The sequence below is a fragment of the Brassica rapa genome, chromosome A06 (assembly GCF_000309985.2).
Source record: "Brassica rapa cultivar Chiifu-401-42 chromosome A06, CAAS_Brap_v3.01, whole genome shotgun sequence".
In the NCBI taxonomy this organism is placed as follows: Eukaryota; Viridiplantae; Streptophyta; class Magnoliopsida; order Brassicales; family Brassicaceae; genus Brassica; species Brassica rapa.
The window spans coordinates 5,989,641-6,003,784 of NC_024800.2; the positions used below are offsets into that span (position 1 = coordinate 5,989,641).

The 14,144-nt window shown below is 32.4% G+C and overlaps 2 protein-coding genes across 4 annotated transcripts; one reads left to right on the forward strand and one right to left on the reverse strand.

Moving 5' to 3' along the window:
- Positions 1–5,761: 5,761 nt before the first annotated feature.
- On the reverse strand, positions 5,762–10,828 carry LOC103872284 (beta-glucosidase 19-like). Its single transcript, XM_018659543.2, is given in 13 exon segments — positions 5,762–6,198; positions 6,295–6,406; positions 6,477–6,579; positions 6,661–6,698; positions 6,989–7,206; positions 7,287–7,396; positions 7,492–7,756; positions 7,864–7,951; positions 8,044–8,121; positions 8,220–8,295; positions 8,441–8,489; positions 8,776–8,849; positions 10,546–10,828. Coding segments are annotated over 13 exon segments (1,710 nt in total). The 5' UTR covers position 10,828; the 3' UTR covers positions 5,762–5,981.
- A 570-nt stretch (positions 10,829–11,398) lies between these two features.
- On the forward strand, positions 11,399–13,270 carry LOC103872285 (jacalin-related lectin 36). 3 transcript variants are annotated; one of them, XM_009150631.3, is made up of 4 exons: positions 11,399–11,533; positions 11,938–12,101; positions 12,183–12,656; positions 12,787–13,270. In XM_009150631.3, the coding sequence occupies exons 2-4, from the start codon at positions 11,946–11,948 to the stop codon at positions 13,036–13,038; spliced, it is 882 nt and encodes a 293-aa protein (XP_009148879.1). In that variant the 5' UTR covers positions 11,399–11,533; positions 11,938–11,945; the 3' UTR covers positions 13,039–13,270. The 3 variants fall into 3 exon arrangements, with proteins under 3 accessions (XP_009148879.1, XP_033129910.1, XP_033129909.1); XM_033274019.1 differs by having other exon boundaries at positions 11,482–11,820; XM_033274018.1 differs by having other exon boundaries at positions 11,482–11,815.
- Positions 13,271–14,144: the final 874 nt, after the last annotated feature.

The window sequence follows — 14,144 nt, forward strand, 5'->3', positions numbered from 1 at the left end:
CATTGTGAGTTTTTTCTTCTAATTAATTTTATGAAATTTATTGTATGTGATAGATAATGAGAGGACATCCTAACATATAGCGATTTATATCTTGAGACGTTTACACTCTGAGACACTTTGTGTCTTTTGTTTACGCTCAAAGATACATAATGGATATGACACACATTGTTAGGACATGTGTCTTTATGGTGGACAAAAATACCCTCAGCTTGTTAACCAACGTGAATGAGAAGAGGATGTCCCTTTAAAGAACCAAACCAAATATTCCTTCTGGTTGGAATAAATGAAAGAAGCTAAAAAGTAAAAATAGTTGTAAACTCAGATTTTTGGATTAAGCATTTGTGGACAAATGAAATATGGACATTTATATTGATGGACATTTATATTGTGGATAGAAAAAAAAAGGTGGATTAATGAGTTGTGAACACGTAAATTACAAATAAGTTGTAGAAACAAGAATTATGGACAAGCAAACTAAAATCTGTTTAATTATCTTTTTACTTGTTATATGTACATAAATATAGTAGAAAAATTAAGTAAATCTGAAAAGTCATCGAGCACAATCAATAGAAAATTTATGGACATAAAGAATGTGGACGCAAGAAACGTGGACACTTAACAGATACTTATAGATGGATATGTATGGACGCAATGGTTGTGATTACGGTGAACAGTTGACAGGGAATAAACTATTTTTCTTCCTTCTCTGCTAATTTTAGAACAAAGAGACGAAAGTTGAGATATATCATTAGAAACAAAACAAAGCTAAAATGGTTCGATTTTGAAGCAGAAATTGCACCTTGCATGTCAAGTGTTTGTGGACACGAAAAGTTGTGGACGAGTTAGATATGAACATACACATTGTAGATGGTAAAATTATGGACACTGGAAAATGTGAACACATGAATCAAGAACATCTGGGTCGAGAAATCGAACTCGCGATGATTGGGTTAAACAGAGAAGCGTAATCGGAGAAGAGAGTCAGAAAATGAAAGAGACAGGATTAGGGTTCATCGGGTTCGTCGGCGTATCCTGGAGAAAGAGAAGATTAACAAGAACCGTGAAAAAGGAAAAAGATAAGGTAAACGGAGGGTTTGTAAAAAGTAAAAGATGAGGAATCTGTTTGGTTTTGGTTAACTAGATTGGTCTAGTTGGGTATGATTTCTATCTAAGTGAAGATGACTCTAGTTGAGGGCAGAGCCGGGCCTAGGCTTTTCAAGACCACAAGAAAGTGTGTTGTATCACAATGTGTCTCTTAGTGATATTGAAAAGATAAAATGTGTCTCTGAGGGTAAAAATTTCTTATATCTTACGTAGTTTTAACAAACACATACATATTATATTACGAACATACCAACAACATCAAAGACAGAGAGATTAAGTTTACAAAAAAAAAAAAAAACATCAAGGACAGAGATGATACGTAAGCCTATAAGACCGCGATTATTATCAGCATAAATTGTACAAAGGAGAAAGAGGCGGTTGATAAGGCACGTACTAGCTAGACAAACACAACAGACACATATATGCATAAAGATGGTGTACGACGATGACCACGGATGGTATTCAAACACCGTTCTGGCTCTTGAGGATGTGGTCGTCCATGTCAGCAACTAAAGCTCTTAACAAACTTCATATAGTTGACTGGTTCTGGGGTATCTTCGTTGCGTTTCTCCCATATCAGTGTTATTGATACAATATATTATATATTGTGGATCTTTTATAAACATAAGATATTTAGGGTTAATTGGTAGTTTTTGTGAGTGGAAGGTGTTAGCAACAATTATTAATTAAATAAAAGTTTAATATTTTAAATATTAATTTTTGGAATAAAAAATAGAGTAATACATTAGAGTAAAATCTTACTTCATTTTGTTGTTGCACTATTTTAAAGTAAAATATGAAGTAATACATTGGAGATTCTGTAAGAGTTTCAATGATCTTTAATAGTGCACTAGATAGTAATCCGCGCTTTGCGCGGAATAAAATGTCTATATTAATGTTGAAGTTATATATTATGATTATGTATAACATAAGATATATTTTAAGCAGTGTTCTAAAACGCGCTATGCGTTCATTACGCGTTAGATGATTGTATAGCGCCTAGCCGTATAGATAGACGCCTAAACGGGGTATATATGGATATATACTTTTAAGTATAAGATTAATGTATATATTATTTTTGAAAAAAACTGAACATAAATATATTTTAAAACCAATTTTATGTATAAGTATATAGTTTAACATATATAAATAATTTAAAATTATAAAAATTAAAGCCATTTTAAATATATAAAGATGATAAATTTAAAATGATTTTGCAATAATTATACTAATATCTACAATCATATAGATACATAAAATAAATAAAAATAATAAAAATAATAACATTAATAAAATATAATAATAATATTAATAGTTTATTTTTGAATATTAATGCTTAAAATCCGCCTAAGTGTCCGTGTAGACCGCGTAATGTTCGCCAAAACGCTGTTATTCACTCGAATTATATAAATCTGCATAAAATATTGTATAACATAAAACAGTACGGTTGGCTACCGTATAGCGCCTAAACGCCGTCTAGGCGGGCACCTATACCGTATTTTAGAACACTAATTTTAAGAGATAGTTAGATAGAACTAAATGTATGATAGTTATCAGAGGAAGCTTTGGAAACTTTTTTTTTTATATTTTGCCTATCATGTTGTAGTAATTATGGACTGAGAGGTTTAACAAATAAAATTGAAAAAAGTGGATCAATAACATATTATAAGCAAAATAATAACTGTGTGAAAAAAACAAAAAGTATAGCTCCTTTAAATTCAGAAAACATAGTTGCATAATAAAAGAAATTGAAGTTATTTGACCCTCTTAATTGTAAAAGTTAATTGTTCCAGATGCGAACAGCACGTGAGACTTGCTGGTGGTTCGTTCCTGAAAGTTTCTTCTCATCTTTAAGATCGTCTAATGCATAGCTCTCATGACGGCGAAGGTGGTGACACTCGCATGTTTATATTGCTTGCTCGAGAAGACTAATACACTAAACCGAGACGATTTACAGTGATTCAGTCTCTTCGAAACAAAGATCACCTCATTGAGCAGTAACAAAACCGAGTACGTCACATTTATCTAGAAATATATTTTCAACGTCATCTTTCAGCAATGAGAGGCGGTTCTCAAGAACGTGAGTGATCTGCTAAATATATGAAAGCATGTATTGAAAAAAGGGTTCTTTCATTAATACTTGGCATCCTACTAAAGTTTCATCGCTTTGTGGTCTTTACGGATCTGTCGACTTAATGGCGATATATCATATGGATTACTATTTTTAATAGAAACATATAGAGGAATAAGAAATCTTTATTGATGCTATGATTATATTGAGAGGATTGATAAATCAACTAATTAAACTTGAAGCTGAAGGTTTATCACGTAATACTGTTCGTCGAGAAAAGTATAGATTGTATGAAATTCTTTTAAAAGAATGTTAGTGTGAACGCATTAAATTCATAGTTTTGGTGAGAAAAGTTCTATGCGTGACACCTAAGCGTTTAACTAAATAAAAGCTTCTTGTGAAGCCACGTCACCATGTCACATTCCTTGCCAATAAGCTTTTAAAGTAAGTTTTAAAAGTGTTTCTCCTTTAATAGGGAATTAAATTATTAGAAAATAAGTAAAATACTATTAAAATTTGAAAAAGTAAAAATAATAATAATTAGGTATATAAATTAATATGGGTCATGATGCATATTCTATGAAAGATTAGTACCGTGAGTTTAATATACTACATGGCTCCGGTTGAATTTTTTAAAAATATATTTTACTTAAATATCATAAACAATATACATTTTGTTATCAATAATTTTTTTTATATTTGGTTAGAGGTGAGTATTCGAGTACCATTTGATTTGGTTCGATTCGGATCTTTGCTGGTTTGGTTCAGTTCGAATCTTTGCAGATCTGGTTCGGGTTTGGATTCGGATAACCTATTTATTTTTTCAAAAATTAAAGTTCATATTTAATTTAAAATTTTCAAAATCTAAAAATAAAAATAATATATAACATATAAATATTAATAATGTATGCCAAAATACTTAAACTTAACAGAAAAATTGGTTTACCTTTAATACTTGGATAGAAAATCAATGAATATTTTAAGTATCATTTAGCTATTTTAAACATGTACTTATAACTATTTGTATATATTTCCAAGTATTTTGGACAACTTAAATTTTTTTTTATATTTTGTATATTCTTTTAGATATTAAATTGAAAAATAATTACTATAATTAAGTATATAAATTTGGTTCAGATATAATCGGATACCTGAAATATTTTGGTTCAGATAGGGTTCGGTTCCAGTTCTCTAGATACCAAAATTTTGAACCCATTTTGATATCTAACCAATTTTGGTTAAAGTTCAGTACTATTTTTTTGATCGGTTTTGGTTCTTTTTTTGGATTCGCATTTTTTGTCCAACCCTAGATTTTTATTGTGACAAAAATTTTAACGAAATTGATGATGGTTCATATTGATTTTGGGTATACAATAATTTTTAAATCAAAAACATTTTACTATATATGTGGCCCATTTTGTTAATCATTAAAAACTGTTTTATGCTCATTTAAGGAAAACAATTGGCTGAACTTAAAAAAATTATCATTTCAAATTGTCAATCAACACTTCTAAATAATCTATGTCGGTGTTGTGACGGATAGAAAGAGGGTTAGAGTTAGGAAAATAATTTTTTGTGCAATTCATGTTCTCGCTAGGTGATTTCAATAGCTTCTAAATAAATCTTTGTTGTATCGATCTCTTGTAAAAAATTTGAACAATATTAATTAATACTGAATTGTTTCTCAATTAATATATATGAGATTAGAGTAATCACATAAAATAACTCTTGTTTATTTTCAATATATTTATGGTAAATAAATTAAAACAATTATTTTATTTATTTTGTATGATATATAATTATATTTCACTGATATGGACATAAATATATAGTATATTTAATGTAAATAGTTATTATTGAGACTTCCTACTCATATGTTTTTATTAATATTTGTACATTTGATGTAACAAAAAAATTTAAACCATTAATCCCAAATTTTTTTATGTGATATCTTTTAAGGCAAATTTCAAAATTACATATTTTTGTATTTTTAAATGGTACATAGTTTAATTTAAACACTATTAAATAAAAAAATCATATTAATACAATATTTGATCATTGTATCTTGTTATAACAAAAATAATTAAGCCATTGATCACAAAATTTTCAAAGGGATTTTGAACTATTTTTGTAATTTAAAGTCGTTTTAAAAAATTCATAATATAACATATAAGAAAAAAATCAAAATTTTTATTATATGGTTAATGTGATTGTTTAATATCTTTTAATAATATAATTTTTTTTTTAAAAATGAATAATGATACAAAAATTGTTATCAAATTTTTATTATTCATAATCATTAGTTGTGTTAATCATATTAGTTAACACTGGAGATTTAATTTAATGAAACACGTTTCTTATATTTTGCGTTAATATAATGTTCCTTAGCAATTGAATTTTGGACCTACAAATTATTCAATTGGTTCTTATGCTACTCAAATTGACATCCTAACAAGTGACACATAATCAAATTTATTTTGTAATTAGTACAAAATATATGTTAGAGATGATGATAATTGATAAATAGAGAATCATAAGATGACGTGAGTAGACGTGGATGTACTGATAGTGAGAGGAATAGCAATATACTTTTGTAAGCGTGAAAAAACGTTAGATTTCGGACTTAGAGCATCTGCGCTTTACATGTACACACATATTTGGGTATTGTAACCCTTTTTTTTATTGAAGACACTTCTAACTACACTGCACTAGAAACTAAACATAATACGAAGAACTTCAACACAAACTCATCTTTCTTTTATTGTCCCACGTGACTAAAGCTTGAGATCTTGTAGAAAACTTGACTTTAGAGCTCCTCGCTGAACGTCGACTTGGATGATTTTTGCTTCAGGCCCGGTTTGAGGAATTCAGTGAACCATTTTGCAGATTCTTTCTCCATACGAGTCAAGTTGTTCTTGAAATCGATGTAGTAGAGACCAAACCTAGCTGTGTACCCGTCTTGCCACTCGAAGTTGTCCATTAATGACCACACAAAATAAGATGTAACATTCACCTTGTCTTCACTGCAAGATACAACAAGGATAATATGTAAATGGGAGAACAGCATGTATAATTAATTAAACATCATTGCCTACCACAAATGATTTAATTGATCTCACCAAATAGCCTGATGCAGGGCCAGAAGATGCCTCTGGTGATAGTATTTTCTGTTGTGGTCATTGAGAGCAACGCTATGATCTGTATCCTTCTCGCCAAGGTCCTCCCCATAACCTATAAAAAAGGATTACAAAAACAATAATAAATTTATACTATGAGAAAAACATTTTAAATATTGACAAACCATTCTCAGTAATTATGATCTCAGGGTTGCCATATCTGTCTTTTATGTATTTCACAAGCTTCCTTAAACCCGCTGCGTATACAGCCATCTTAGCAGTGCTGGGCTACAAAATAAGAAAGACGAAAGCAATTAAAACGCAATTCATGATATTTAACTAAGGTTATTAAGAACGAAGTTGTGTAACCTGGCTACCAATCTTAACGGATCCATCAACAGTCTTGGCTAAACATGTAAGAAAAGCAAACAAAATGTTAATTTATTTTTGTTGAATGAACATTACACTTGATTTATATGAGAATAGGAATATTATTCTTACCTGCATATATTTTTCACAAAATAATCATACATACGTAAATAGGTCTCCATAGATTAATAACATCCGTTGTTCCAGTTACATTTATTAACACGTTGATAGTATATAGCACAAAATAGCAATTTTTTTTTGAACACAGCACAAAATAGCAATCTATTAATTAGAATACGTGAACGTATATAAATATGATGAATCTTACGTTCAAACTCCACTAGAGAATCTGTAGCCCAAGATGGTTGCCGATAATCAGGCTTTTCGCTTGCCTTTGCATAGAACGAACTGTAATAATTTATTCCCACGAAGTCTGCTGAGCCTTTCAGTTTTGCCTTTTGGGCTTTTGTAAATTTGGGCAATCGAGCTCCGACCGCATCTTTCATACTTTGAGGATAATCTCCGTACGTGGTAGGATCCAAATGCCTACGGAGCAGTTCATACGTCCATTCGAATATGAATATGAATATGTACATCGAGAATAAAACAATCAATCGTTCCTTTACCAGCCCATGATGAAGTCAAGTACACGGTCTACAGTACGTTGACCTCCTTCCACATCTTTTGGTTCAAACCAAGCCGGGCTATGAGCAATCCCAATTTTACCACCTTTGCACTTTTAAGAATCGAATAAACCAAAATAAATGAGAAAACAAAATGCAACCAAATTGTCTCATTCTTTATGTTTTGGACTTTTGGTTTCTCTTTTACCTTTTCGCACTTTCTGAAAGCGTCAACGGCTTCAGCGTGACTAATGAGTAAATTGTGACTAACGACATAAGCCTCAAATCCTGACCGTCCATCTTGGCAAAGATGTCCAAAATCTTTGATGTACGGAGAACAACGCCCCGGTGCTTTCTTCCCAGTGTCGTAGCCTGAACGGCTAAAGACCCATGGCTCGTTGAACGTAATCCAGTTTTTCACTTTGCCCCCATATTCGTGGAACGTGAAGTTTGCGTACTCCACAAAATCCGGCCTGTATATAGTTGCAATTTAGGAGAAGAGTTTACGTAACTGATGTTGTTTGCGTACATTAGAGAAAAGTAAATGTAACTGAGATACTAATTAGGTACAAAAGCTTACACTACACGCTCGCTCAAAAAGCCACCATACTCATCTTCCAAATCGGCGGGCATGTCCCAGTGGAAAACCGTTACTAGTGGTGTTATGTCTAAAACAACAATGAAAAGTTAGTTTTTTCCAATTACATTATAGGTTGATACAATAAACCAAAATGAACAAGATAGTGAGAACATATGTGACCATTTTTAAGGAGCTCGTCTATAAGGTCGTGGTAAAATTGAACTCCTTCTTTGCTTATTCCTTTCTCCATCCTCCCATCTGTTATATATTCATCAGTTTCCAGCTGTTATTACAACTAATTCGGAAAATTTTACTCCCTATTTTTATGTATTAAAAACTTCTAAGTTTTAACTTACGGGGAAATATTCTTGGCCACGCAATGGATAGTCTAAAAGCATCAGTGTTCAGCTTTTTCATCAACTTGATATCCTCCTGTTGAGTTTTACGATAAATGAATTTACAAAGGAGAGAGAGAGAGAGAGAGAGAGAGAGAGAGAGAGAGAGAGAGAGAGAGAGAGAGAGAGAGAGAGAGAGAGAGAGAGAGAGAGAGAGAGAGAGAGAGAGAGAGAGAGATTACCTTGTACCGATGGTAGAAATCGACGGCCTCATGTGATTCTTAACTCTATCTGCAGTTTCATATTGAAAAAACTTTTTTATTTTGTTTCTTTCCACTTTTCATAATTGTTTGTTTTTTCATTGGGGTTGCCCTTATGTTCATGGTGAAGTTGTTTTTTCTAAAAAAAACTAAAATTAAATATTTAACAATATATAATAAAAATATCATTATTTTCTAATTAAAACCCTCAAAAGCAAGTTCTGAATACTAGGCAGGCTCCAAGCAGAAAAAAAAAATATATATTGTATTATATATTGTATATTTCGTAGTAAAAATAAATGGTAGAGGAGAGAGACGTAGGTGGAAATTTCTTGGTGTAGAGATCCCACAGGCTTGGTCCTCTACAACCTTCATTTACTGCGCCTTCAACCTATTTTCACCACAGATACAATACATCTTTAATAAGTACTTGTGTTTCGGAAAAGAGTGACTACGTATATATTTTTATGAGTCATTCTTGGGTTCACCCCGTAAGGTGAACCTAGAGGTTCACCAACCAATAGGATTTCATTATTTCAAATTCGATATCTTCTAAAAAAGTAAACAAAATATTCTCAAATTATATTATGTTTTTAAAATAAAAAAGTAAAAAAAGATAATAGTTACAGAAAAAAAAATTAAAAAAAAAATATTTTTAATGTTGTCAACAAAACACTAAACCCTAAATCCTAATCCCTAAACTCTAAATCCTAAACCCTAAACTCCTGGGTAAACCCTAAACCCTTGGGTAAGTCCTAAACCATTGGGTAAACCCTAAACCTTTGGATAAATCCTAAACTCTAAATAAAAAACGACTAAAACCCTAAACCATAAACGCTTGAATGTTTTAGTGTATAGTGATTTTGATTTAGAGTTAAGGATTTATCCTAGAGTTTAGGATTTATCCTAGAGTTTAGGGTTTATCCAAGGGTTTAGGGTTTATGATTAAAGGTTTAGGGATTAGAATTTAGGGTTTAGGGTTTAATGTTATGCTGACGACGTAAAATTTTTTTTTTGTAATTATTATTATTTTTTTTACCTTTTAATTTTAAAAACATAATATAATTTGACAATATTTTGTTTCCTTTTTTAAAAGATATCAAATATAAAATAAGACAATCTTATTGGTTGGTGAACCTAGAGGTTCATCCTAGGGGGTTGACCTAAGAATAAGTCTATTTTTATTAGTTGAGCATGCGCAGCGTATAGTATTTATGCTCCCATGCTTTTAATATGACTTATTTTTGGATTCACCCCCTAGATGAATTTGTAGGTTCACCAACCAATAGGATTGTGTCATTTTAGATTTAGTATCTTTTAAAAAAGGAAACAAAATATTATCAAATTATATTATATTTTTAAAATAAAAATTGTATTAATCAAAAAAGAAGATTTTAATCGCAAAAAAAAAGAATTTGTTTTTCAAAAGTATTTTTAACGCTACTAACAATTATTAAACTCTAAACCCTAAATCTTTAGGTAAACCCTAAACTCTTGAATAAATCATAAATCTTAAAATTTAAGATTTGATCCAAGAGTTTCGGATTTATCCAAATGTTTAGGGTTTACCCAAGGGTTTAGGATTTACCCAAGAGTTTAGGGTTTAGAGTTTAGATTTAGAGTTTAGTGTTTTGTTTATCGTATTAATTTTTTTTGAAAACTTTTTTTTATGCAACTACTTTTTTTTTAATTTATTTATACTTTTTTTTTAATTTTAAAAACGTAATATAATTTATATTTTGTTTCCTTTTTTAAAAGATATCAGATTTGAAATAACTAAATATTTTTTTTGTAATTACTACTATTTATATTTTTTATTTTTTTATTTTAAAAACATAATATAACTTGACAATATTTTGTTTCCTTTTATAAAAGATATCAAATTTAAAATAACATTATCCTATTGGTTGGTGAACCTAGAGGTTCAATCTAGGGGGTGAACCCAAGAATAAATCCCTTATAAATAATAAACTAAGTAAGTGTTGCTTTATTATTATATGTTTATTTCAAGTGACATTTTCACTAACTAATAACTAAAATCCTAACAAAAATAATGGACTTTCAGAAGGTTTTCACTAACAAAATACCTGATAGGAAGCGGTTGCGGTACCAAACATGAAGCCCTCCGGGAAACTGGCACGACTAAGGGTTTCAGTTTTTGGGCAAACAGGTCCTTCCTCGGCCCTGGTAGGAGAGCCAACAAGACTTAGGAGCAAAAGTAACCCCAAGAGAGGAATCTTCATTGTTGATCTTTTGTATAACCTCACGAGTGTGTTTCTTGGTAAACGTTTAAGAACTATAAGTGGAACACTATTGTTAATGGAGTCGATAGGTAGAAGGGAAATATCGCCGTTATAATATACACACATATATAAGTAGCAACTATGGAGTGATGAAATCTATAGCCGAAAATTGTATTTGGAGGCCGCCAAGTGTCTTAATTACACGAGTTTTTGAAGGCCAAATGTCTCCTTTTTACTCTTACTACTGCATGCACATTGATCACCTGTCTATTGTTTTCTTCTCGATTGTTCTCAGCTGACTGTAAGATTCGTAAGTCAGTAAGTGTACGTCGAATATTCCTTACAGCTGGATGTTAGGATAAGTGTATGATTCTTCAGAAGTACATGTGGACGTTAAGTTTCTTAGTTACACTATTACATGCACATTGAGTTTTGGAAGGCCAAATGTCTCTTATCACTCTCATTGTTGCACGCAGACTGATCATTTGTCTGTTGCTGTCTTCTCGTTTTCCAGCGTAAGTTCATATGTGTATGTCGAATGTCTCTTACATATGGCTGTTAGGGTTAAGTGTATGAATCTTTAGAAGCACATGTGGATATCAAGGCCAAGTGTTCGACACTGGAGGGTTATTAGTGTCCCATTTCAACAAGTGGGACAATTGTCATATAGAGTAACGTGTGATCTTAGGACCACAAGTTTGGTTCTGAGTTATCGCCTATCTAGATGTGCATCTCTGTGTATATAAAACGCACTTGCATTCATCTTCATCAGTACCACACGAGCTCTCTTATCTCTTTCTGTTATCTATAAAAATAAAATAAAAAAACAGAGGTATTTCTCTCTCTCTCTCCAAATGCTTGTAAATGTCCATGTTTTTGGTTAATTCTAACTATTATGAAAACTATATATAAGTTCCAACTGATATGTAAAAAAAAAAAGTGAGCGGGCCTTGTGGTCCAGTGGTAGTGGATGGAATTTGGATGTAAACACATTCCGGGTTCGATTCTCCTGCTGTAGAAACTAAGTCACATTGTGCTGCTCACTACGGCTGCGGATATGTCCGTATGAAAACCCGGGAGAGGGCCTGTTGTGGATTGCACCTCCCACTCGGAGGTTAGGTCTGTGTCTTTAATAGACCCGGATTTAACCTTTTTTTTTACAAAAAAATATGTAAAAAGTACGTAAGTTATGTTTCCATAAAGAAAAAATAACTGTTGGTATATAATGATGGTCAGATACAACAATGGCAGCCGCAACAATGTCTTGGGACGACGGGAAGCACATGAGGGTGAAGAGAGTTCAGCTTACATATGAAGATGTTATCAAGTCCATTGAGGCCGTGTATGACGATGACCAAAATCCTAAGCGTCATGGCACTCCTGGCAAAAAATCTGACGGCGTTAGTACTCACCATTTTCACCATATATTTTATTATTTAGTGTGTTATTTTGATAAATTGTAATATTTTTAATTTTTGTAGGTGAGCCTGAGTCCTGACGAGTACATAACAGATGTTACTGGCTACTACAAAACTACGGGGAACGAAGATGCTATAGCAGCGTTGGCTTTTAGGACCAACAAAACCGAATATGGTCCTTTCGGAAACAAGACCGGGAACCAGTTCTCCATCCAGGCACCCAAAGATAACCAGGTCGCTGGTTTTCAAGGCACTAGCAGCAATGTTCTCAACTCCATTGACGTCCACTTTGCTCCCATACCGTCGGCTTCTGCTGGTGGCCAACCAGCTGGATCAGCTTCCAGTGCCAAAAAACTAGAGGCAAAAGGTGGTAACGCGGGAAACCCATGGGACGATGGTGCTCATGATGGTGTTAAGAAAGTGTACGTTGGTCAAGGCGAATCTGGTGTAACGTACGTCAAGTTTGTCTACGAGAAGGACTCTAAGGAGGTCCCTGGAAATGATCATGGAAAAAAGACACTACTCGCACCTGAAGAGGTTAAATATATAAATATAAGAATCAGTTAGCTCTAAAGATTGCAATATATATATCTTGTTTACGTTAAATCTGTGTTTACTTTCGGTTAGCAAAAAAAAAAAAAATCTGTGTTTACTTTCTTTTGTGCAGTTCGTGCTTGATCCAAACGAATACATCACTGCGGTGGAGATTAACTACGACAACATATTTGGAACTGAATCCGAGATCATAACGATGCTTAAGTTCATGACAAACAAGCGAACCTCTCCACCTTTTGGACTTGAAGGTGCTAAAAGTGTCCTACTTAAAGAAGACGGTCACAAGGTCGTTGGTTTCCATGGCAAAGCAGGTGCTGACATACTTCACCAAGTTGGAGTCCATGTCAAGCCTATCTCCAAGTGAGTTGATAATGTCTTCTACTACGTCCCAGTGTAACAAAGATAGTCATATGTCAATAAAGAAGGCTCTACTTTAGAAATTGTCATTGTACGTGTAAACGGTAAGCGAAAGGATTGAATAAGGTATTTCCACGTACTGTGTGCTTGTGTGTCAGTGTCTCCTTGTGTTGTAGTGGAGTTTGTAACACTCTTTGTAAGATGTATAAAATCTTGGCTACGTTGTAATGTGCTTACGATTCCTTGATGTTTTGAGATTTCAACCAGGCAGGGTCGGCTTAACAGACTCGGGCAAAAAAAAAATTTACCATTTATATTTACATAATGTTTAAATATTTTTAAAATTTAATCAGTAATATTTTGTATATCTTCACATCGTCAAACTCTCCTCCTTGAACACCTCTTGCTTCCCATCTTCATATACAACGTAGTGATTCTTAGCCGATCCCTTTAAGAGGAACCTCTGTCAAGTATGTTCCTGACATCGCCATGTTGAAGCTTCTAAAAAGCTTTTGGTTACTTTTCCTTGTAAGAGTGTATTTTTAATTGTTGTTTTCTGTATGGTTGATGCAAAAATGAAAGTATGGCCCTTCGTTTATATACATAAACTCCTCACAAGATTACAAGAAACCATATATAATTTGTATATATATTTCATTATTGAAACAATTTTTTGATTATTAAATAATATCTTACTATGATGTAAAGTTTTTGATTGTAGAGGTCTGATGAATTTGGTTTGTCTTTTAATTATATTTTTTTACGTAACGTCTAAATAATGTAACCTTCAAAACATAAAGAAAAAAATACCTGGGCGAAAGAGATGGAGAGGAAAAGTAGGTGGAACTACGGGTTTTAGGGTTTTTAAAATGCTCCTCAACGTCATCGCGTGGTATTGGTGAATCCACACATGTGGTCTATGTGTCATCATCTCCACTCCTTACTTAAGGTTTCTTTGCAACCCATTTACCTTCTCAAGCAAATTTATGCGTGATTTTGTGTTATATTATTACTATTGATAATATAAAACTAGAATGAGTCAAATAGTTGATCAATTCCTAACACGATTTAGTTTTTAGTCTCTATTAAGCTATAATTTTTGTAAAATTTCTC

Excerpts from the sequence above, each read along its gene's own strand:
- LOC103872285 (XM_033274018.1), top strand. The coding sequence starts at position 11,767 with ATGAAAACCCGGGAGAGGGCCTGTTGTGGATTGCACCTCCCACTCGGA. Across the intron at positions 12,102-12,182 it reads CTGGCAAAAAATCTGACGGC|GTGAGCCTGAGTCCTGACGA; the intron begins GTTAGTACTCAC and ends TAATTTTTGTAG. Across the intron at positions 12,657-12,786 it reads CACTACTCGCACCTGAAGAG|TTCGTGCTTGATCCAAACGA; the intron begins GTTAAATATATA and ends TCTTTTGTGCAG.